We start from the raw sequence: 25739 nt of genomic DNA on the forward strand, positions 1-25739 counted from the left end.
TGGTGGGCAATGTGCGAGAGAACATGGCAAAGCTCATGCTGGCCTTAAAGTCTCCGCCAGAAGGTGATGTATTTCACTTCTTGCGTTTCACTGGGCAAAACAAAGTCCCCTGAGCAAGTGTGACTTCAAGCGGGAAGGGAGGGGCAGCAAATCGTGATGAACAGTGATACAGAATACCACAAAGACCTCCCATTATCTGGTACCACCTGGTTTTTTCCAACTTCTTCCTTCTGTCTGGAACCAGATCTTTCTACCAGTTAGCTCAGACTCCTCACTGTCCCGTGAATAATCTCTGAACCTTTCTCCTTCCGTGTCTTGCGTTTCCCTTTGTGAGCTATTCCCTTCCGTCATTCAATTGATCAAGGTTTATTTGAACATCTCCTATATACAAACCTCTGTTTTAAGTGTGTGGGTAATGTAGAAATGAGTTTCTTTTTAAATCTTAACTTTCCAAGTCCACATAAAAATCATTTTTCCCTTGGGGTGGCCCGGTGGCGCAGTGGTTAAGTGTGCATGTTCTGCTTTGGCAGCCCAGGGTTCACTAGTTTGGATCCCAGGTGCGGACATGGCACCGCTTGGCAAGCCATGCTGTGGTAGGAGTCCCACATAGAAAGTAGAGGAAGATGGGCACAGATGTTAGCTCAGGGCCAGTCTTCCTCAGCAAAAAGAGGAGGATTGGCAGCAGATGTTAGCTCAGGGCTAATCTTCCTCAAAAAAAAAAAAAATCGTTTTTCCCTTTAAGCCTTTTTTGATTACTTCGGACCATACCAAATTCTCTAAATTCTTTGACTATAACAGATGCAACTGCCCACCTATTTAGGACACAAATGCTGTCCTACAGCATTCTTTTGTGTGTTTCCTGGTTGCATATTTTGCTTCCCTGACCAGATTATAAACTCAAGAGTAAGAGTTTTTTGATGACTTACCAGCGACTCTCAAAGCCTTGCAAAAGAAGAGGCACAGAAGCATTTAATCCTTTTTTTATTTAAGTGCCTAAGCAGAAGGAACTGACTCAAACTTCAGGAAGTAGCTGTGAGGACAGGGTGGCAGGAAATGACAGAAAACCTGAATACGGAACCGAAGCAGTAGCTCAGAGTTTCTTGCTCTAAAGAGGCAGCAGCCAGAGAGGGAGCCGAGTATCGACGCGAGGAGCTGGGAGCTTGGAGCAAACACTCGCACTGTTAGAGGTGGGTACTCTAAGGGAGGGGAAAGTCGGGTTGCACAGGACAGGTGTTGAAGTAAGAGGGTCCTACCTGGCTCTTGGTCCCTGCTGCGAGGTAAAGACACTGCTCCTAGGCTTTTAACCTTTCATGGCCAGAAGGCCTGGGTGTGAGTGGTTGTAGATAGTGATCATCTAGGGGTGGAAACGAGTGGGCTTGAGCCCAGGGAACATGATTCAGCTGCCATCTAGGACCCCTGGTTTCTGCTAACAATCTACAACCCTCTCTAAGTCCTGTGGCTTCTAGGCATCGAGTTGAGAGGAGGACCACTGGAGATGAAGACAAAGTCTCTGCCCCTAGAGAACATATGGTCTAGCAAAGAGACAAAACTACCTAGGAGACATTGTAACAGATCAGGAGGTAGTTGCTAATGTACACCAGTGCTGAGAACTGAGTGCTGATGGAGGCCAAAGGAAGGCGTGATGATTCAACCAGGGCTAGTTTCTGTGATTGTAGGATCGCAGAATGCCAGAATGTCAGAAATGGAGGGGACTTGATGGATTAGCTGGGTTAACCTCTTCATTTATTTTCCATTGGGGAAAACTAACTATCAGAGATGGTCAATTATTTAAGTTAATATTTGTGAATTGCCTAGCCTGGTACCTGGCAAATAAGTATACATTCTGTAAGATTCCCTTACTCATGTTCCCACAGGAGCTTAGTAACAGAGCTGGAGTGATCTGACTCCAAGGTCATGTACTTGACTGATGTTATAAGGCAGCCTCGTGATGAGGCCCTTCATTGAGCCTCCAATCCTGAGCACCAGGCCTCACCAGGTTACTCTCCGCTCTCCCAGCTCTGGATAGCATCTCTCAGCTTCCCTATTTCTGGCCAGTAGCTCCCAGATACTAGATTGTCTCCATGTCAGAAACTCTTCCTCTTGTTTCAAAAATACATGAGGATGGGAGGTTTATGAGAGTCATGCTGAGGCCTCAGAGGAACGGAGGGGAAAGACAGGACTATCAGTCCTCCTTGCTTCCTTATTGTCATGAATATTTCAGAAACTTCTCCTTTCCAGTTTTCTGTGTGAAATCCCTTTGTTGCAGAGCAGCCCAGGAGCCAGGACCATAGGTCTCGTCTACCTGACCCCTCATTCGTCACTGTTGTGCCAGTGGGGAAGGCAGGGCATCTCCCGGCACTGACTCATCCCACAGGGCAGCTGACTCAGTCAATGCTTCTCCAGTGTCCTCTTTGCATCTCTTTAATCAATCTACCCCCAAATTTCCCTTGGGCTGATTTCCAAGGGGTTTTTCAAAGAGCATGGAGAATGATGGAATTTTCAAGTGGAAAGGAAAACAGAGAGTCTGAGGGTCTGGGTGGAGAGACTGGAGAGTCCTGCCAATGGTTGTAAGAGGGACTCCTTAAAGAGACCATGAAGAGCCTGGGGAAAGTCACCAGTGTGGTGAGGAGTCTGACGAGGGAAGGATGGGCAGGGGGGTTGCCAGCTACTAAGTGGTACCAGGGTCAAGAAGGCTCAGCGGCCACCAGAGCTGGTGAACGTTGGCCGTTGTTTCCTCTTCGCACCAAGATCCAGGAGTCCACAGATGCAGAGCAACTGCGCAGCTCCTCCTTGTACACGATTGGCAGGGCCAACGGAAACATGGGGGATGCCTCAGTAGAATAATAATTTGGTACCCCCCTCAAACTAGTGTTCTCTAAATATTTATCATTTCCTTAGTTAATAAAAATCTAATAACTTTCAATGTTCAAAATAAGAGATTTGTTACGTGCTATTTTTTAACCAGCTATCTTCTTTAGAAATATAATTGAAATAAAAATTGAAGAATAAATGACTTATTCTCAGCAAATAATGCTTCCGCATGTGTTGTTCAGTATGAGTTTCAGCTGACTGCCCCTACTGACGTCATGCAGCTGTGCAGTGGCCGATGTCAGAGCAAAGGCAGGATAGCACTCGCACTGGGGTTGAAAAAATTCTCAACAGATTTAAGCAGGTTGTAGAGAGGACTGTAGACATTCATTTTATCAGGAGCTGGGCCAATTTATATGTTGACAGTTATATAAGGAGTCATATGTAGCGTGAAACGGCACTATAATTCTAGGGATGTTCTAGCTCCCCTCATTGACTACCGCTTCAAGCCACTGCCTGGCTGGCCACTGGACACAAGCTAATGATCCCAGGAGTTTCAACACCGAGGTTACTTGGTGTTACCTACAACCATGAAGACTTCTCTCCAGACTCAGATGTGTCTGGGCCATGCCAGTTTGTCTTAAATAAACTCCCATCCTCCTCTCCTCTAACTGAGCAGAAGTGCTTTCCTAAAACTTCCATCTGCTTTGCTTCAGCTTCTATTTTCTTCCAAGAAAAAATGGCAAGAAACATTGAGCTGCTATATCATCGACTTCAGCATGCTTGTTTTCTGTCCTCTTGATTTTTTCCCCAAATTACTCCCATCTTTTGTCACCCTCAGATGTGGAAGTCTGTAGTAGGGCATGATGTGTCTGTTTCCGTGGAGACCCAGGGTGATGACTGGGACACAGACCCTGACTTTGTGGTGAGTTTGGAAATAGCTTTGCTTGGACACGAAGGGCAGGAGAGGGGGAGGCATATGGGCCACTCTGTAAGCTTTGAGGGGACTTAGGAAGGACAGACTGAGATAGCCTTCACGGTGGGACTGACTGGTAGGACAGTTATCTATGATGAGTGGAGCTTGCACGACAGCTGATATTGAGGATGGAAGGAGACAAGCATAGAGGAGTTTGACATTGTGATTGACGGGCAATGACAGGCTATGCTGAGGTGAGGAGCACATTAATCTGGGTCTCCTTTGGCCTATAAGCCAGGATTTGGGCTGGATGTATGTAATTTGGGAAGATTGAGAAGTTGTAGGAGACCTGAAGCAGAAATTGTGAGGGATGTGGAGAAGGAAGGGAGGTTTCAGAGCTCACCAGTTCAATTTTAACATGGGGGTCAGAGTGGGATAAACATAGAGAGGAGTCTAAGTGAAAACCCTGAATGAGGAGGCAGCAGAGGCAGGGGACACGGAGGACATATGTGTCAGCTGTATGGCCTCTCAGTGAGGCACATCTCTTGCCATCCTTATTGCTGAATGCTGTCTCTTGCAGAATGACATCTCTGAGAAGGAACAGCGGTGGGGAGCCAAGACCATCGAGGGCTCTGGACGCGCAGAACATATCAAGTAAGTGCCAAAAGGACTGGGGAGCAGGAACGGGGTATGGGAAGAGCCCAAAGAAAACTCGGAGACTCAGGGGAAGGTGATGGAGGAAGGGAAGAAGAAAAGGTAGTTCATGTCTATGTGTCTTTGTGGTTTTTTTCTTGAGTCTGTTGCTGTATGTCCCTATGTGTGTCACTGTGTATTTCTATTTCTTGTCTCTCCACTTATTCCCTCAACCCTATTATCTCTCTTTTATTTCTAACGACCATGGTATTTCCCCAAGTGGGACTATTATAAGGGATTCAGAGAGGAAGTGGATCAGATGCTGAGGTTGTATCACTGTATCTATCTGTCTGTCTGTCTGTCTGTCTGTCTATCTATCTATCCATACAAATGTAGATGTGTGTCTAGAGTATAGGGTGACTTCAGATGGGCCAAGGAGGATTCAGTAAAACGTCAAGGTAAAGAACTCAGAATAAATATTGCAAAAAGAGGACAATATCAGATTCCACACCTGGCCTGAAGGACTTTTAAAATAAAAATTTATATTTGGCTACTTGACAGAACTTAGAAGACATGAATATTAATGAAGAAATGTGACACTTGGAAATCCCGTTGATTAAAACTATTTTGGTAATGGTGTTCAAGGGTCTTAAAGATTATAACCCAATGTTCTACTGGAAAAAAAGCAAAACAAACAAAAAACTGATAGCATAAGAGAAAAGGAACTCACAGACATACCCAGAGTTTCTGTGGGACATAGTGTGTATTCAGATTGAAGGATCCCCTCTTCTTTTCCATGGATTATTCTAACCAGGGCTATCTGCTTTGGAGAGTATCAGAATGTCAAATGTTAGTAGCAAGGTAGACACAACAAACAGTATAACAAGAGCAAAAATTAAAAAGCAAAAAGCAACAACTACACACAAATTGGCAAAATTAATACAATTTTAATCTCCATTTTAACTTTTTCCCCCCACACTCTAACAACAGTGTGTTTACCTCTTTTCCCCCTGGATTTAAAAAGTGTCAGTGGATGACCACATTGCACAAACAACACACTATGAAAACTTGGCGTGTATTTATATAATTTGAAAATAATCAGTACTATGCCTTGTTATTTAATTAGACATAAATAGTTATCTTAAGTAACTGTAATGAATATTATTCTTAAACAAACCAAGCAATTCTGGAAGCACTTGGAGAGATGAAAAAATGGAACATGTCATACAGGAAGCTTCTTGACATTCCTCTGTAGGTTCCAAAAAAATTAAGACCCCCTTTCCTTTTCTGAGTAAAGGCCACTCAGCCCTAGTGTCCTGAGAACTGTTAAGATGAGGATGCAAACTCTCCTTGTACCTTTCCTCTCCCAGTGCCTGTCTCACGCATCCTAAGAGCAGAACATTTTAAGGAAGACTCCTAAATCCCTGCCATGATCTTATGGACAGAGCTTGAGTATGGATATCAGATAGATTTAGATTCAATTCACAGCTCTGCCATTACTAGCAATGTGAATTCAGACATATAACCTTTCTGAATCCCAGCTTATTTATTTATCAAATGGGGATAATGATAGCTACCCTGCAGATGTATGGTTAGAACTCAACGGGCCAGCACATATCAATGTCTAGTGCAGCGCTTAAGCACCTCTTAGCAGCTCAATAATGTGATTTCTCTTTCTTGTTAACATAGATTAATCAGATTTTCTTCCTAAAAACCTAACAAACATGTAAACAGATGACAACCTTCCTTCTTCCTACGTGGTGTTACGGGGACTGCTGTGTTGCACAATCCACTACGTACATTACTCTGACTGGTGCCCCTGGAGTCGTAAAATGTGATGACCTGGATGTTTCCTTATTAGCCTAACTGGATCTACATCTGAGAGAATAAATGGTGGGGACATTTACACAAAACCCCACTCCCTCCCATTTACCCAAGCTACCGAGGTGTAAAAGCCTGGTCTTTGCTAGTAACTAGGCAGGTGATCTTGGACAAGTCACTTTTCATCTCTGATTCTCAGTTTTCCCATCAGGATCCAAAAGACCTCTGGAGGACTTCCCGGTAGTTAGTCTCTAATATTCTGAGATTCTCTCTGGCTAGTGTGGGCTAAGACAATCTTTAAGGTCAGATGGGAATCGCTGAGGTCCTTAGGAAGGAGGGGGAAGTTAGAGAAGAGAACAGTAGCTGCAGAGCTCACGTGACTCAAAGCAGGAAAAGGAAGTGATTGTGGTTCTCACTAATCTCACTGTCTACCCCCACACTGTGATCTTTCTTTTTTAGGTCTGCCTAAAATAAATTTAGTTTGGGGAGTGGTTTGGTAATTTGGTAAAAAAAATGATCCTACTTCTCCCTCCTCTATTGTATGGAGGAGTCCTGGCCCAGGCAGCTGCAAGCAGCCTAGTGTTTCCTAGGAACTGCCTGGTTTCCAAGGGCTGCTGTCCTTTCCTGCATCTTCTTCTCACCACTCTTGCCCACTCATGCTCTCATGCCTCTTTACAGGCCATATACCCCATCCCCACCCCTGGCTGGATGTAAACACTGATCTGCTTCTAGTCACTATAGATTAGTTTTGCTTGTCCTTGAATTTCATGTAAACGGAGTAATATAGAATTCTTTTGCATCTATCTGTCTTCTTTTGCTCAGCATAATGTTTTTGCGATCTGCCCGTGGTCTTGTGTGTATCAGTCTTTTGTTCCTTTTTATTGTCAACTAGTATCCCTTTGTATGGATATACCACAGTTTGGTTTATCCATTACTCTGTTGATGGACATTTGGGTTGTTGACAATTTGGGGCTATTACAAATAAAGCTATCATGAACATTTGCGTCCAAATCTTTGTTGACATATATTTTTATTTCTCTTGGGAAATACCTACAAGTAGAATTGCCAAGTCATATAATAATAGTGTGCTTAACTTTCTAAGAAGCTGCCAAACTGTTTCCTTAAAGGAATTTACCATTTTTCATTCCTACCAATAATGTATGGGTTTCAATTTTTCCACATCATTGTCTACATTTGGTACTGTTAGTATTTTTAATTTTAACCACTCTTGTGGATGTGTGTGATTTTTCTCATGACTAACTTTATTGAGCATCTTTTCATGTGTCATTCATGTAGCTTCATATATCTTCACTTTGGAGTGTCCAAATCTTTTTCTCACTTTTAAAGTGGATTGTTTGTATTCTTATTGAGTTTGAAGAGTTCTTTATATACTCTGGATACAAGTCTTTTGTGAGCTATGTGTTTTACAAATATTTTCTTCCAGAGTGTAACTCATCTTTTTACTTTATTAATGGCATTTTTTGAAGATCAGAAGATAATAATTCTGATGAAGTCTAATTTATCGAAATTTTCATATGGTTAGTGCATTATGTGTCTGAGAAATTTTTACCTACCTCAAAATTGTGAAGACTTTCTCCTATGTTTTGTTCTAAAGGATTTATAGTTTTAGCTTTTATATTAAAGTCTATGATCTATTTCAAATTAGCTTTTTTCTTATATGGGTATTTCATTACGCAACACCATTAAAAGAATATTTTTTTCCCCATTGACTTACTTGACATCTTTGACCATATACATTTGGATCTATTTCTAGACTATTTTATTGATCTATATGTCTACCTTGACCCCTACCTACAAAAATGTCTGTTGGCATTTTGATTGGAATTGTATTGAATCTATAGATCATTTTGGAGAGAACTGACACCTTAATGATCTTGAGGTTTCCAATCCATGAACATGGAATCTCTCCCCATTTATTTAGGTCTTCTTTAATTTCTTCAGAAATGTTTTTAAGTGTTCAGGTCTTGCACATATTTTATTAAATTTAGGCTAAGATATTTCATGTGATGGTAAGTAGTATTTATTTTTAACTTTCAGTTTCCAAATGTTAATGGCTAGTGTGTAGAAATAAAATTAATTTTGATAGTGACCTTGTATCCTGTGACCTTGCCAAATTTGAATAGTTCTTAGTAGTTCTAGTAGTGCTTTTTTTGTAGACTCTTTAGGATTTTCTACACCTATGATCATGTTGTTTGTGAATAAAATCTTATGGTCTGAGTCACTCACCTTTGTGCTTTTATTTTTGTAATAAAAATGAAAAGATCTGTTCCGTCTTTTAGCTCATCTTTGAGGTCCTGGATTTCGCTTGGTTCCCATAAACTGCATTGCTTTATCAATTCCAGGATTTTTTAAAATTTAATATAGGTATCCAAGAGTTAATGTGTCAGAAGTTTCTTAGGTATGCCACTTAGCCCATTGAATTGTAATTTTTGTTTTCCTTCCTGTCTCTTCCACCTGACCACTATCTCCATATGTTAATCATCTTTGTGTCCTCAGAACCTAACAGTACCTCACACCCAAAAGTTTAATTAATGTTTATTGAGTGAAGAGATGATATACTAAGATGTATTTAGAATGGCTTCAGCTATATTCTAAATGATTTAATAAGAAGTTGGTCTTCTTGGCCCCAACATTTTCATTCAAAGTATATTATTTATTGGCATGATCCTCTGCCTAGCCTTGATGTCATCCATTAGGTGGATATTCCTGAATCTCACTTTCTAATCCCTTTTAAAAACTTGTTTCAAGAGAGGAGGGAGGAGGGCAAAAGATGTGACAGGGCACATGTGTACCATGATGGATGGTAATTAGTCTTTGGATAATAACAAGATGTAGTCTACACAGAAATCAAAATATAATGATGTACATCTGAAATTTATATAATGTTATAAACCAGTTACCTCAATAAAAAAATAAATAACAATTGTCAAAGTCCTCCCCACCCCCCCAAAAAATATATATGTATAAACTTATTTTACCTATAAGATAGTTATGACCCATGAAGCAATCATCAGACTCATTAAAACTTCGCAGATTTTTCCCATTTGAAAGTAATGTTTAGACCCATTTTCTTCATTCTTCATCTGAATACTTTCGTTGGGAAATATCAGTTACTTACTTGTTTTTGGAACCAAAAGCTTTTTTGACACAGACTGTACTAAAGTGTTGGTGGTGTTGAACTAGCAACGTAGGCTCTCTCCTTCGCTGCTGCCAGAGGGTTTAGAGCATGCACAGAACAGAGGGTTCTTCCAGCACTTAGCTTAATTTCATCTGGTTCAAGGCCAGCTTTCTAAAATTAACTGTAACTAAAGCTGAGAAGGCTTTTTAAAAAGACCTTTGGTGGATTTACACTACAAGGCCACGAGGTGGATCTATTCTTCCCTGCAAGAGGACCATTGCCACGTTGAGAGGCTCATTCTACCTATAACCGATGGATCTGGTTTCTCGAGCTACTGGAGTCTCAGGAACATCGCTATCTCAATTCCCTCAACCTTCATTTCTTGCTGCAAGAAGTCAAATATTTTGTTTGGGGTTCTCTTGCCCAAATGTTTATAAGAATCCCCAGGGCTCCTTATCTGTGTCCAAGTATCCGTTCTGATTGTCACTTATTGGTGCTGGTACTAAGCTATCACTTCATATGCTCAGGCCAAAGAGATGTGCAAAGGTGATCTCTACCCTCACGGTAAAGATGAAAGTGAAGGAAGAAAGAGAATGCCTCCTTTTAGTGCTACGTTCTCTTAGGGATAGGGGTGCCCCAAATCAAGTTATTTGAGACTTAAAGTGTTCTAACAAGTAGTAATAAAAGTGAATTTTATTAGTTAGATTTATTAGTTGTTAGTTCTCTCAGGAATTATCATATTTGGGGGTGGGGGTGAAGGGCATTCATTTTTGACAAGAAAATTTGAAATAATGTATAGATAAATTCCCTAATGCTACGTTTTTCATAACCATCATTTTTAATGACTTCCTAAGATGTCATTGAGAGATATTATTGCAATTTACTTAACTATTCTCAAGTTGTTGGCCATATTAATTGTTTCTTGGTTCTCGTTATGATATACAATGTTTCAGTGAGTATCATTAGACCTTAAGCTTTGCCATATTTTGAATTCTTTCCTTGGGGTAGACTCCCAGGACTAGAATGTATGAGTAAAAGGGTATATGAATATTTTTGTGCTTCTTGAGATAGAACATGTAATTTCTAGAAAGCAAATCCATTCAGAGAGGAAAATAACTTCCCAGTTACTAGAACATAGGTGTCACTTTCCTCTAATATTGAGGAATATGAAAAGTGGGACTAAATATTAGAAGGCTATTTAGTGAGCAAAATAATGGACTAGAGGAAATACTATTGGCTTATGGAGAGTTTAAATCAGGCCATGTATAACAGGCCACACATATCTTACTCCCAGACTCAGCATTGTCATCCCTTGGGGACTCAGGTTATTCCTAAAAATAAACAGAACACATCTCAAGATTTCTGTTTTCCTGGGAAGGAGTGTTCGTTGACTTCTCTGTGCTAGATGGGTCTCTGTCATGCGGTTACTTCCAGCATCCACCAGCTGAGGAACAAAGTGTCAGAAGAGCATGATATTCTCAAGAAGAAGGAGATGGAATCAGGGCCCAAAGCATCCCATGGCTACGGAGGTCGATTTGGAGTGGAAAGAGACCGAATGGACAAGGTGAGTTGAAAGGGAGATATTTGCTTAAAAAAAAAAAAGATAGATTGATTCATCTGTTGGTTTTATGGTTTAAAATTTGTTCAAAAGTACAATATTTATTTGGCCTTTAAAATAGAATGTCCACATACTATTTGTATCATTTTTTTTCCTGATCTCAACACATAAAACATAGATGGCAGAAAATGGGAGCCAAGAATTTAGAAGGGCTGGTTTATCGTAGGCCCAGCTAAGTCCTAGACTGTAGAGACAAGAGCAGAAGCTGAGAAAGGAAAAATGTGCTTTAAAATCATTTACTGCTTTAAATGTTTTTGTTTTTTGTTTATGTTGCAACTTCTCTTATTATTTTCTATACTGTGATTTTGGTATTCTTTTTGTATATATATTATACATTACTTACATTATGTGCACACAGGTGTGAGAAATATCGATGTGAATTTATCCATTAGATGTCCTCAAACATGAATATTATTTTTCCTTTATCCATTAGATACTCTAAAAGTATGATAAACGAAGGCTGGTATATTGAATCATATTTTTTGTTGGCTTCCCTAACCTCAAAGATAGAGATATATTTCTATAAGAAGAAAGATTTTATCTCCAAGGAGAAAAAAATAATCCAATGAAAGCCTTTAGTTTGTCCTCAAGAAGTGTTTTGTTTTGTCATTGTGTAAAGTGCCGTGGAGGCTTTGTATTCTCCCACAAAATTCCTAGGAAAAAAGTGAAATAGATAAGCAGTCATTCATTCTTAAATTCAACAAGCAAAGTTGACCCACACAGACCCAAAAATACTACAAAATGAGTTCCCAGGAGCTCACGTAGGGCAGTGCTTCACGTCAGTCTCTGTACTGATGTTGTTTATCCCAGCATGGGATTGGAAATAAAGGAGGAAGGAGAAGCTTTCTGATTTCTTCTCCGCTGAGACTCTGCAAGGTATCGTTATTTGGTTTGATATATTACTCAATTCCAAGATTATTAAAGCATCCAAATCTAAATGTTAGAAGAGACATCCCATTCAAAACCAAATAGAAGATACAACAGTAGATAGAACAGGAAAGATTTAAGCTACGTGCCATCTTGGACTACTCACAGTATTGTCTACCAACTCCTTTGGCATAAAGAGTCAGTCACTTTTAAACATCAGGGCTCAGGTGGCCCTTCTGAACTTTGATGCTCATACAGGAGCAAAGATCCAGAACAAAGCACCTGGCTGTTTTAGTGAAATATGCGATCCTGGCTGGTGCCTCCAGTCAGTCCCCTTTGGTCTCTTCCCAATAAATACTCTCATTTCTCTTCTGGTGCACAAAGCCTTTGTTTTAGCTCTCCTTTTGTTTCTGGTTTAAATACTGCTCTGTCTAGTCTCTATCTTTCTGGTTCCCGGCCATTCAAGGGGAGTTTCCTGAATGAAGGGTTCTTGATAGTGTTGTAGAAGAATCAGGATGTGCAAGGCTCAAAAAAAGTCACCTTGCTCTCCCATCACATATTTCTTGGCACCACTGTCGGAGGCTATGAGTCTGACCCAGAATGGAATTTCTTGTATTCTTATATCCCATCTCATCTCTACGTCATTTTTCTTTTCATGGTCACTTTTATCTTGTCACTCAATCCACCGTTGATTTTTCTCAGAGTGCTGTGGGCCATGAGTATGTTGCAGAGGTGGAGAAGCACTCTTCTCAGACTGATGCTGCCAGAGGCTTTGGGGGCAAATTTGGAGTTGAGAAGGACAGGGCAGACAAGGTAAGTGACAACTCTCTCCCCACACCACCCAACTCAAATCATGTGGGTTTAACAACACTCACCCTTGAATGAAGGTCTATGCTTTTCCTGTGGAAAGACAGGCCAGTGAACTCCAGGAGGGTCGATCACGAGAAGGATAGCTCCCATGACCACCCTCAGCAAGTTCCTTCGTGCCATTGCTGGAGGCCACATGCTGAGCTGAGAGGCGTTGCTTTAAATGAGACAAAGACTCTTAAACTCTATTGGTTTTTATTATACCTGTACACATGGGAAGAGGGAAATTCCAAAGCTCCTCTTTTGATCAAACATCCAAACCTTATAAATATTTATGCCTTTTAAGAATGCATAGATATCGGCTTAAATATTATTACGATGCAGCAAATAATCAAGTAAAACAACTATTTGGGATTGCAATGTTTTTAGAAGGTGAAAGTTACTTTTCACAGGACTTAGCATCAAATCCTTGAAGTCCAGGTGTTTTAAAGACTTCTTTGTACAAAAAAGTAGTTTTAAAGAGGAAAAAAAAGGACAGTATGATTACTAATGAGAGAGTGGTCAGGAGAGGACGATTGATAACTCGTTGATGTTCTCATTTTCACATCTTAGTAGATCAGATTCTTTGATCTCACGTTTTATCACTTCCTCTGCAGCTGCACACAGAGAGGACAGCTCCTGCACAGCTAGCTGAGATTTTTTTTACCTGCAGTTGTTAATTAGGTGGTCCCGAATCCTTAAAGTTAAGTGTTAGAATGTTACTTGCAGTGTAGGGGGAAAAACCGGAAAAGTTCAAAACGTATTGTAAGGGAAAGGAAAGACGCAGAAGGTCATTTTTAAAGACAGTAATGAATACGGAGCATGTCATGTTCTTTTCTAATCAGGATGGACTTTCCTTTTCATCTTGGCCCCCCTCCTGCCTTTGCCTAATCTTTCATTGTTCTTTCTTTCATCTTCTGCCTCAAGAGTCACAAACTAAATCACCTAAACATCATCTTCTGCCTCAAGAGTCACAAACTAAATCACCTAAACAATCAGTGTACCATGAAAATCAAGAAACAATACATGTGAATAGCTCTTAAGAAGCAAAATCTAGACTTGCTTAGAGAGACTCATAGTTACTGAGCCAGATGGGGAAGATAGGAATTGGCCAATATATCCAGTCCCGGGAAAGCTAGGATCCAGACTCCCCTGGTTGCCTCCCCTCCCACCAAAATCAACATCTGGGTTTCCACTTTTGCATAGGGAAAGAGAAGAGACGCAGTATAATCAATTAGGAATAGGGTAATATCTCTTACATGTACATAGTACTTTATAGTTTACGAGGCACTATTCTAGCTATTATCTCATTTTAGCTTCACGAGAGTTAAGAAGAAAAGCACTTGTTTACTGAGTGACCCAATGCAGACACTTTCTATACCTTGCCATGTTTAGTTCTCACAATATCCCAAATAAAGAGGATCGTTTCTCCCATTTTATAGTTGAAGTTAATAAGGCAGGTATACCTATTTTCATTTCATATTTGAAGAGACCGAGGCTCAGTAATATCAAAGGACATACCTAAAGTTAAACAACTCTAAATAGGGAAGGTGGGGTTAGGTTTGAATCTAGAGCTATCTGTGTCCAGAGCTCGTGTTTGTTGCTGTGTAGCACACTGCGTCTACACCAGCCTGTCAGGCTACGGTCTGTTTCTACATTAAACCCCATACTCAGCCCTGAGCCCCTATAAACTAGCCTCTGGGCTGAGCTAGGAGTAAAGGTAAGTGAGGGAAGGGAAAAACTGTCAGCTCTGACTCTAACCAGTTCTCTCTCCTTTTCTCTGTAGTCAGCGGTTGGCTTTGATTACAAAGGAGAAGTGGAGAAACACACATCTCAGAAAGGCAAGGACCCTGCCCTGCATCCTTAGCAACCTGACTGCCCTGCTGTTCTGCTCAGACTTCACCTCCCAACAGCTGTCATCAACTCCCTTTTGTTCCATGACCCAGTTCCCCACTATTTTATCTTTAAATTCAAGTGTGTACTTGCTTCTCTCTTCCTCTTTCATTGCTTTCTGTGAGACTGATCGTTTTCTTTAGTCCCCTTTTCCCTCTCATGGATTGAAAAAAAGGTATTCTACTCCTTTATTTTAGGAAGTTATTCCTATATTTTAACATACATCTTCGAGTTAAATTTAAAGTTAATCACTATCTCTTCCTGAATAATACAGGAAATGTAGAATAGTTTAATTGCATTCCTTCTGCATTCTACATTCTTTGTACCAAATGGACAGTTGTTGTTATCCAGTATATTGGTTCCATGTGTTTTTAAACTCCACAAAAATTAGTCATTATTATTACTTAGTGAATGCTTATTTAAAGTGACCGACATGTTTACCAACTTCTTAGCTCATCATTGTTTATTGTATTTTATTGTTTCCTCTTTGTTTCTCCTATTTCCTTCTTGCTAAAGTATATCCTTTGATAATTCTTTCAGTGAGACTCTGGGAAAGAACTCCCAGGTTTTGTCAGAAAAGTGTCTTTATTTTGCTTCATTCTTCATTGTTATTTTCCCTTCATCACTTTGAAGATCTTACTTCATCATCTCTGGCGTCTCTCTGGTGTCAGTCTAATCATCATTGCTTTGTAGGTGACACGTCTTGTCTTTGTTTTGTTTTATTGTCAAAGGTTTTCTTTTTGTCCCTGATATTCTGAAATATCATCAGGATATGTCTAGGTGCTGGATCTATTTTTATTATCCTACATGAGATTTATCGCTCCTCTTCAACTTGAGAAATGACTTTCATTATGGGAAGTTAGGCATTTTCTCTGGATAGTATTCTCCTCTCTTCTCTTTTATTCTTTCTTCTGGAACTCAGATGTATATTAAAACTTTTCATTCTCTTCTCAATGTTTTTTTTAAGACATTTTTTTAGAGCGATTTTAGGTTTACAACAAAATTGAGAGGGAGGTAGAGAGATTTCCTATTCACTCATACCCGTACACATGCATAGCCTTTCCTATGATCAACATCACTCACCAGAATGGTACATGTTTTACCAAAGATGAACCTACATTGACACATCATAATCACCCAAAGTCCATAGTTTACCTTAGGGTTGACTCCTGGTGTTGTACATTCTATGGGTTTGGACAAATGTATAATGACATATATCCATCATTATAATATCATACAAAGTATTTTCATTGCCCTAAAAATCCTCTGTGTCTGCCTATTCATCCATCCTTCACTCCCCGCCCTCTCTGGGATCCACTGAACTTTTCACTGTCTCCATAGTTTTGCTTTTTCCAGAATGTCATATAGTTGGAATCATATAGTTTTAGGCTTTTCAGATTGGCTTCTTTCACTTAGTAATATGCATTTAATGTTCCTCCACGTCTTTTCATAGCTTGATAGCTCATTTCTTTCTAGTGCTGAATAATGTTGCACTGTCTGGATGTACCAGTCCTTACCTGATCTTAGTGGGAAAGCTTCAAGTTTCTCACCGTTAAGTATGATGTTAGCTATTGGGTTTTTGTAGCTAGTCTTTATCAAGTTGGGAAAATTTCCTTCCATTCCTAGTTTACTGAGAGTTTTTGTCATGAATAGGTGTTAGGTTTTTTCAAATGCTTTTTCTGCATCTATTGATGTGATCATGTGATTTTTCTTTTTTAGGCTTTTGATGTGATGGATTACATTAGTTGATTGTCAAATGTTGAACCAGCTTTGCATACTTTGGCTAAATCCTACTTGGTCATGGTCTTTAATTGTTTTTATACATTGTTGGATTCAATTTTCTAATATTTTGTTGAGGATTTTTAAATCTATGTTTATGAGAGATATTGGTCTGTAGTTTTCTTTTCGGGTAATGTCTTCATCTGGTTTTGGTATTAGAGTAGTGCTGGCCTCACAGAATGAGTTAGGAAATATTCCTTCTGCTTTTATCCTGAAAGAGATTGTAGAGAATTGATATAACTTCTTCTTTAAGTGTTTGGTAGAATTCTCCAGTGAATCCATCTGGGCCTGGTGCTTTCTGTTTTGGAAGATTATGAATTATTGATTCAATTTCTTTAGCAGATATAGGCCTATTCAGATCATCTATTTCTTCTTGTATGAGTTTTGGCAGATTGTTTCCTTTAAGGAATTAATCCATTTCATCTAGGTTATCAAATTTGTGGCCATAGAGTTGTTCATAGTATTCTTTTATTATCCTTTTAACTTCCATGAGATCTGTAGCAATGTCTTATCTTTCATTTATGATATTAGTAATTTGTGTTTTCCCTCTTTTTTCCTTAGTTAGCCTCGCTAGAGGCTTATCAATTTTATTGATCTTTTCAAAGAACCAGCTTTTTCTCATTAATTTTCTCTGTTGATTTCCTGTTTTCAATTTCATTGAGTTTTGCTCTAATTCTTATTTCTTTTCTTCTGCTTACTTTGGATTTAATTTGTTCTTCTTTTTCTGGTTTCCTGAGTTGGAAACTTAGACTATTGATTCTTACTTTTGATTTGATTGATTTCTTTTTTTCTTCTTTTCTAGCATATGCATTCAATGCTATAAATCTCCTCCTAAGCACTGCTTTCACAGTATTCCCCCAAATTTTGAGGAGTTATTTTCTCGATGTCTCTTAATTTCTCTTCTCTATTTCATTCTCTTCATCTCCCGGTGCTGCATTCTGGGTAACTCACTTGGCTCTATATTAAGTTTGCTATTCTCCCTTCAGCTGTATTTAATTATTGTTTAAGTGTTCTGTTAAATCTTTAACTTTCTTTCAGATATTTTCATATCTGGAAGTTGCCTTTGGTTCTCTTGCAAGTCTGCGCATTCTTTTTTCATGATGTCTTGTTGCTTTCATTATGTTTTTTCCCCCTTCTTTATGCTCTTTAATTATTTTGAAAATATTTATTTTATAGTGTCTTTCATATTATTATATTATTTGCAGTTTGGAGATGCTAATTCTTCTGTTTGATTAATCTGCTTTCCCTCATGGTTATTTCTTTCTTTTATGGTTGTAATTTTTGTTTGTGAACTTCTTTCAGTGGGGGAGAGGGACGTTTGTTTTACGGGAGTTTCATGTGCCCTGGGTTGAGTAAGTCTCCCATGCAGAGAAATTTTGCCTTTGTGTCTGGCTGAGTTAGGACTCTTAATAGTAATGAACCATTTTTTCTTTCTTTTTTTTTTCCATTATGAATTCAGTTTCTTAAATAGATATAGGTCTATTCAATCTTTCATTTTTTTTCTTAAGTTGGTTGTGATATGTTGTGTTTTCAAGGAATTTTTTCATTCTATGTTGTCAAATTTATTAGCGTAAATTTATTTATACGTGCCCTTATTTTCTTTTTAACCTTTGTAAGATCTGTACTGATATATTCACTTTCATTTCTGATATGGTTAATTTGTGTTTTTTCTCTTTTTAATTGATTATTCTTGCTAGAAGTTTATCAATTTTATTATTATTTTCAAAGAACTAACTTTTGACTTTGTTCGTTTTCTCTGTTGTTCACTTGTTTTTTAAATTTTGTTGATTTCTGCTCTTTATTATTTTTTCCCTTCATTTTAATGTGAATTTGGTTTGTTCTTTTTTTAGCTACTAAATGTAGAAACTTAAATTTGATTGTAATCCTTTATCACCTGTGTAGGCACTAAAACCTGTATATTTCCCTCTAAACACTGCATTTGCTGCAGTCCACAATGTCATGTGTGTTTTAAGTTTTATTCAGTTTAAAATATTTTCTATTTCCCTTATGATTTCTTCTTTGACCCATGGGTTATTTAGAAGTATGTTATTTATTTTCCAAGTATTGGGGACATTTTCTAGACAATTTTATTTTCATTAACTTCTAATTTAATTCTATTGTGATCACAGACTATTTCAATCTTTCGAAATGTATTGAAACTTATTATATGGATCAGCATATGGTCTATCTTGGTGAAAGTCCTATGTGCATGGAAAAAAATGTGTATTCTGCAGTGTTTAAGTGTAATGTTCTGTAAATGTCAATTAGGTGTCTTAGTTGATACTGTTGTTCAGGCCATCTATAATTTTAGATTCTTTTGTCTAAATTTTCTATCAATTAATGAGAGAAGGATGTTGATATTTTCAACTGTGATCATGAATTTATCTATTTCTGTTTCTGCTTCTGTCAGTTTTTGCTTCATGAATGTTGATTCTGTTAATAGGTTTATACCAGCATACATGTTCCTGGTGAAAGAATTGTTTTCTTATCACTGTGTTATGTCTCTCTTGTCTCTTACAGTGCATTTTGTCTTGAGGTATACTTTGTCTCATATTCTTGCCATCTTTCTGATGTTTACTTCTTCTGCGGTATATATTTTCCTAGATCAGTATTAAATAAATTTCTCAGTTTAGAATTCCTGTATAATATTAGAAGTATAAAATTGGATGTTTGTATTCCCTGCACTTGGGTGTAGGCCTGGAGTTTCCAAATCTTGTAGGTAAATTTTCCCCCTACCAAATGTTGAACAAACTACAAGTGAATTTTTCTAGAGCTCTTTTATAGGACGGGCAGAGCCTCATTTCCTGCTCCCCAGTCCCATGTTCTTGTACAGAAATTAGAGCCCCAGGGGCCGGCCCCGTGGCCAAGTGGTTAAGTTCCCGTGCTCCGCTACGGCGGTCCAGGGTTTCACTGGTTTGGATCCCGGGCGTGGACATGGCACTGCACATCAGGCCACGTTGAGGCAGCGTCCCACGTGCCACAACTAGAAGGACCCACAACTAAAATATACAACTATGTACTGGGGGGATTTGGGGAGAAAAAGCAGAAAGAAAAAAAAAGAAAGAAAAAAGAAGATTGGCAACAGTTGTTAGCTCAGGTGCCAATCTTTAGGAAAAAAAAAAAAAAAAGAAAGAAATTGGAACCCCAGACCCTAGACCCTAATCCCTAGGCACCGATTTTGGGGATTTCACACACCCTTGGTTTCTGTGGCGTCAGCTCGTAATTACCCTCATATCTACTGCTTTGATTCATCTATTTGTTTTGGGAGCCAGGAATTTTTTTCTTCTTTTCTTTTGAGCTTCAGTATTAAAAAGAAAAAAGCAATTGTGATACTTTAGCTGAGATTTCTGTGTTTACATAGGAGTAGGGAAAGGCAAACATTTCATGTATATTTGCCCTTTTTTTCCTGGAATTCTGTCCTTATACTCTCTATACTTTCCTCCTGAAATGATCTTCTCATCTTGGGATGAAAGTAAGAGAGGGAAAGGAAAAGAGGAAAGAATGAGCAAGATTGAATTAAAGCATGTAAAAGATGGCTTAGAACACCCTTTCTCTTTAATTCACCTATATTTGATCCTTGCTCTCTTTCCAGGCCCCTATCACCCTGCACCCATTCCTCCTGACTTCTCTCTCCCACAGCACTTCCCTGTGGGCTGAGAGTGGGCGCTCATGACTGCTCCTTCCACCATAGATTACTCGCATGGTTTTGGTGGCCGTTATGGGATCGAGAAGGATAAACGAGACAAGGCAGCTATGGGATATGACTACAAGGGAGAGACAGAGAAGCACGAGTCTCAGAGAGGTAAGTTGGAGTTGGGGAGGAGGGCGGTCACAGAATAGCATACAGCCCTCCTTCCTTCCTTTCTGGAAGCTGACACAGAGGACCCAGAGGTACAGTGGGGGGGGGGGGGGGGGGGTTAAGAGTAAGTGTATGTATGTGGGTGTGCATGGGGGAAACCAAGAAGGGCGGAGAGGAAACAGCAAGATTAGGAGTAAGACAGAGGAAGGAGGCCAAAGAGAAGCGATCATTGAGAAAGGGGTGAAGACAGTCTAGGTGATGGCAAGAGGGTGATTTGGCTATGAGTCTTAGAGTCACCTCTGCTCCACAAAGGACAGAGAGACCTCCTTCTTCCCTGAGACACATAGGAGATGGCTGGAGGGCTCCCCTTATTTTTCCTGTTCTTTCTTTATATTTTCCCCTTTTCTGTCACTTCTCTCTTTTTGTGTTTCCTTCTTCCCATCTCTCTCCCTTCCATTCTCTCCCAACTGTTTTTCTCCCCATCCTTTTCCATCTCTTCCCATCCATGCTTCTCTGTCCTCTGATGGCACACTTCCTCATTAATCTCTGTTTTCCACATTTCAGTCTTCCATCTTTCTCCCTACTGCTCCCTCCTCCCACATATTTCCAGCATTTTAAATCCTCTTATGACTCTCAGACTTTTTCATCCTGCAGATTATGCCAAGGGCTTTGGTGGTCAATATGGAATCCAGAAGGACCGAGTAGATAAGGTAAAGCTCCAGAACACCAGTGTCTTAAGAAGAGTTCCCTAAACTGCATCTGAAGTACAGAGAGAAGAATGAGAGGCCAAGCCGGAAAAACAATGGGAAAAATTAGGTGCCCTGGGCTGCACTCCTCACTGACTGCCCTCAGCATCTAATGGGCATGTCTTCTAAAGCCTGAGCTTTAACTAAGGAGAGTGTAAGGAGGCAGAAAGAGACAGAGAGACAGATAAATTCCAGGGAAAGGTGATGTTTGAAATTTCATTGATTGCTTGGCATTGATTAACCCAATCCATAATCTCTTTCCACTCCATTTACTGTCCTCCCCTACACCAGTTCCTCTTTATGCATTGACCAGGGGCCCTACTGCGTTCCAGGCAACTGGACTTAGAGATGTGAGATTCTAGGTGCACTGAGCTTTCAAAAAGAGGAGCTGAGCTCACCAGTTTAGAACTTCTTTACCCCTCTCTGCTGCAAACTGACAGTATTGGAATACCCTGTTCAGCTATTGAACGTCAGATGAATAAGGATACCTCCTACAGTAGCCCCAACCCCCAATACTGCCTTCTGGGTCATTCCCATTCCCTTTCCCTCCCCCACACTATACATACTGTTCTACCTGCAGAGTGCTGTTGGCTTCAATGAAATGGAGGCCCCAACCACAGCTTATAAGAAGACGACACCCATAGAGGCTGGTGAGTCTTGACCATTCCCTCTCTCTGTGCTCCTCAACCGTCTCTTCTTTCTCATTCTTTCTTCTTCCTAGACTACCTCCTCCATGCCTTCAACTACCTAGGTTAGCTGAGGTAGACTTGATCCCTACCCTCATATTCCCAGATTCTTTCTCCCAGAAAAACTGGGTTAAGCGGCTAGAAAGAAAGAGTGACATTGAGGAAGGAATTGTGAGCAAAGAACACAGGGAGGCAGGGAGGAAAAGCCATTTGGGGAGAATACATATGGATAGGAGCTTGGGATGAGGGGTACATGTGGGTGGTAGTCTAGAGGGCATACAGATTTAAGGAATGTGAACAGGGAGAGATGCAGGTTAGGGGACCAAGGCTTATCATTTAGAAAGGACAAGAGTCTGAGATCGCATGGCCTGGCTATATGGAAGTCTAGGATTGAGGGCTACGCCATCCTCCTATAATCCCCTTATTTCTCTATCAATACCTCTTTACTTTCCCTCCCATGAGTCTCTCTGCATTTGCTTTCCTCCTGGATATTTAACTGATTCTTTTTCTTCCTTCATGCATCACCTCCCCACCCCCCCACCACCCAAGACAACCCTAATTCTTCTTGCCTGTGTCTGTAGCTTCCAGCGGTGCCCGTGGGCTGAAGGCAAAATTTGAGTCCATGGCTGAGGAGAAGAGGAAGCGGGAGGAAGAAGAGAAGGCACAGCAGATGGCCAGGCAGCAACAGGAAAGAAAGGCCCTGGTAAAGATGAGCCATGAGGCTCAGCAGCCGGCCGCCACTGTGGAAGAGCCAGTGGTGCCAGCCCCATTGCCCAAGAAAATCTCCTCAGAGGTGAGTGCTTAGCCCTCTGGGATCCACATCCAGGATATCTTGCCTAGACAGGAACATGGGGTCCAAATCATTGGTTGAAAATGAGACACAGGTCTTCCCTGTGTTAGGCAAAGTCTATAACTGCTGTCCCTGTCTTCAGGAAGATTTCAGCCTGGCTATGTAAATGGGTCTCACATATACCAGAATGTTATAGGGTAAACCCCCAATATTTACATAGTATAACAGAAGAGAGGTCACCAGCCAATGCAGTCAGTCACTAATGCCGGAGCAAGAAGAAGGAACCATCACTTGAGGTTGGAGCCCATCTTGAGGGATGATTGATTTGGGTTGGCAAAGATAGGAGGGAGTGTTCCAGGCCAGAGTAAGAGAGAAGGTGGAGGTTTGCCTGCCTACTGGAAAGATGCTTCATTCTCCACAGGCCTGGCCCCCAGCGGGGAGTTGTCCACCGTCAGAGCCTGAGCCTGTGAGAACCAGTAGGGAACACCCAGTGCCTGCCCTGCCCTCTAGGCAGAATCCCCCAGAGGTAAGCAGAGCCCCAAAGATTTTCTGCCCCTTCTCTATCTCCTCATGTCCTAGGAAGGGGGGCTATACAGGGTAATCAACCATCCTGGTTTGTCTGGGACTGTTCTGGTGTTTGCGCTGAAAGTCTTGTATTTGGGAAACCGCTCAGTCCTGGGCAGACTAGATCAGTTGGTCATCCTAACTGTGGTATATACTTCCAGCAATGTGTTTTTGCTTCAGTGTTTTCCTGGTCTTCCAAGGAGTCTGACTTGCTTTCTACTTCCCTCTCCTCATAACTTTTACATTCTTCTTTCATCTCTTGGTAGGTATTTTGAGTGAGTAGGGATGGGAGGAGGCTGAAGAATGAAGATGGATGGAACAACTGTGTTCCCTAGGAGAGGTTGTTAGATGGAGGCAAGGATGGAGGGTAGAAGTGGTAGGATGGTGATGGGCGGGGTCTTAGCAGTCCTCCATTGGGAGAGGCAGCTCCTGGTGAGTGAAAGTCACCCTGCTCCATGCTGTCTCTTCTCAGGACAATGAGGAGCCCCCAGCTCTGCCCCCCAGGACTCTGGAAGGCCTTCAGGTAGAGGAAGAGCCAGTATATGAACTAGAGCCTGAGCCCGACCCCAAGCCCAAGCCCAAGCCTGAGCCCGAGCCTGAACCTGAGCCCGAGACTGAGAATGACTACGAGGATGTTGGAGAGATGGACAGATATGAGCAGGATGAGGGCGACTATGAGGATGTGCTTGAGCCTGAGGATCCCTCTTTTCCCTCCACTCTGGCTGGTGAGTGGTGGGGGGAGAAGCAGCTCCCGAATTTGGTCAGGTCTAGGGGAGGCTAAGAGGAAGAACAATCCCCTCATTACCCAGAAGAACCTGGGTTTTCCTGTTCCATGTTGGTGAGATCATGTTTATATTTCTCATATTGCAGGATCATCAGGCGGCCCAGCAGGGGCTGGGGCTGGGATCTCAGCTGTAGCCCTGTATGATTACCAAGGAGGTAGGTTGGGAGGGGCCTGAGAAGTCTGGTGCCTGGAGGCCCTTGATACATGAGAGGAGGATGAATTCTTGGGGTCAGGGAAGGTCCTGGGCTTGGCATCAAGAAGAAAAGGCCTATTTCCCTCCCTGAGGTTTAGAGTGGGCACAGGGTTGGAGGGATTCCTAGCTGACCATCCTAATACACTGTCCATTTCCTCCCCAGAGGGAAGTGATGAGATCTCCTTTGATCCAGATGACATCATCACTGACATTGAGATGGTGGATGAAGGCTGGTGGCGGGGACGTTGCCACGGACACTTTGGACTCTTCCCTGCAAATTATGTCAAGCTCCTCCAGTAATGCCCGTATCTTCTGCACTGTGACTTCCCATGTCCAAAGTGGCTCTGCCTCCACCCCATCCCCTTTCCTGCTGCAAGTGTCTAATAGGATGTCCCCCATTCCTGCTGCAAGTGTCTAATAGGATGTCATGAATTGCCTGAGATTCTAGACAGACTTCCCTCTCCCTGTCCATTAGAGCTCGGGGCAGAGACAGAATGAGGAAGGGGATCTCCTTCCCCTCCGTGTCCTCCCTACCCTGGATGAGCTTGTGGATGTTTATCTTTTGTTCCTGCATCCTTCCCCATGAATGCACCCCTCAACACCCCAAGCTCTGCCTTCCTCTGTTTTGTGAGCTCTGAGCTTCCCAGTTTGTTTACCTGGAAAGGTACGTCCAGATTGCCTGGTTTTCTTAGTTGTGCTGTTTGCCCATTTCCTTCTCTGCAGAGATATCTCTGAATCTTCTCTCTGCTCAGTGCTAAATTTGAAATAAAGTGAGACTGTGGCTCACCTCTACGTTGAGGTAAACAGTACTTTTTACACAGCCCTCAATGACTCTGACTCTCATGGCTCCAATTCTCCTTCCCTCTTTCAGGCGTATCCAAAAGTCTCCCTCCTACCACTATCCATTGCCCTTCACCCTGGATGTCAAGGGCTGAGCCTTTTCCTTAGACTGTACTTAAACCCAGTCCAAAACAGATTGTCCTGGGGAATGGCAGTAAGGTGGGGCAACAGGGGCCCAGGAAGTGTCTACATTGAAGCAGTTCAACTTCTACTGGCTTCTGCAGTTGTGAGAGGCCAACCACTTTCTGCCTGGGAGTAATGACTACACTCTTTTAGGACATGATGATTTTTGAGGAAGAAGCACAAATTAGGGGATAGGAAGGAAGAAAAGGGAGATTTGGCCAACAAAAAAAAGACTAAAGCTAAGAGGCTCCAATCAGATGTTAAGAGGATTTAGAGTCAGAGAGAGTGGCCTCTACTAGGGAAAGTCCAGGCTTCCTTGTAACTAGATGACTGAAATTGATGGCCAACAAAGAGGGTAGATGGAGGAAGCTCATGAAACTTCTGTGTTATCCAGGGCCAAAGCTGATAGGAAAAGAGGTGAGGATATTTGAACAACCACTGATGGGCAAAAAGAGAATCACCAGGTAAAGCATGGAGATGAAGGAGAATGAGAGGCCAGGGCGTGGTGAGTTTACTCCAGCCCCAGGCCATTGGGCTCAGCAAGGTCTGAGATAGGAGATTCTAGGAAAAATCAAATAAAATCTAAACAAAAGTCAGAGATTTGGTGTAAGGGATCTTTGGTTCATAGGACATAGAAGTCTGTACTGTAACCTGTGTCTGAAGTTGGGTCTAGCTTTCAATGATGGAGAAGACAGTGGGATCAAGTGAGATCCATAGTTGCTCTAGGACTTCATAAAATGGTGAGCTGCCCACCTGCCTAGACCACTGCATTCCTCAGGCTTGTTCCCTGGCTTTTCTTTAAGATATACACTCCTTTGTTTTCACAATGACTTCTATGCCAGTGAATCACAAATCTGTCTTTAGAGCTAACTTACAAGAGTCACCCAGTTAGCC

General features: G+C 41.2%; 1 protein-coding gene across 1 annotated transcript; it reads left to right on the forward strand.

Annotated features, from left to right (window-relative positions):
• The first annotated feature begins 858 nt into the window (after window positions 1–858).
• HCLS1 (hematopoietic cell-specific Lyn substrate 1) lies at window positions 859–24705 on the forward strand. Its single transcript, XM_070583816.1, has 14 exons — window positions 859–1187; window positions 3650–3733; window positions 4305–4378; window positions 10752–10881; window positions 12505–12615; window positions 14435–14489; window positions 20012–20122; window positions 20774–20829; window positions 21446–21515; window positions 22133–22344; window positions 22763–22867; window positions 23378–23630; window positions 23776–23844; window positions 24046–24705. The coding sequence occupies exons 2-14, from the start codon at window positions 3650–3652 to the stop codon at window positions 24180–24182; spliced, it is 1467 nt and encodes a 488-aa protein (XP_070439917.1). The 5' UTR covers window positions 859–1187; the 3' UTR covers window positions 24183–24705.
• The last annotated feature ends 1034 nt before the right edge of the window (window positions 24706–25739 follow it).

Source organism: Equus przewalskii, chromosome 18 (genome assembly GCF_037783145.1).
Source record: "Equus przewalskii isolate Varuska chromosome 18, EquPr2, whole genome shotgun sequence".
Lineage (NCBI taxonomy): Eukaryota > Metazoa > Chordata > Mammalia > Perissodactyla > Equidae > Equus > Equus przewalskii.

Excerpts from the sequence above, each read along its gene's own strand:
- HCLS1 (XM_070583816.1), top strand. The coding sequence starts at position 3,650 with ATGTGGAAGTCTGTAGTAGGGCATGATGTGTCTGTTTCCGTGGAGACC. Across the intron at positions 3,734-4,304 it reads ACACAGACCCTGACTTTGTG|AATGACATCTCTGAGAAGGA; the intron begins GTGAGTTTGGAA and ends TGTCTCTTGCAG. Across the intron at positions 20,123-20,773 it reads GAAGCACGAGTCTCAGAGAG|ATTATGCCAAGGGCTTTGGT; the intron begins GTAAGTTGGAGT and ends TTCATCCTGCAG.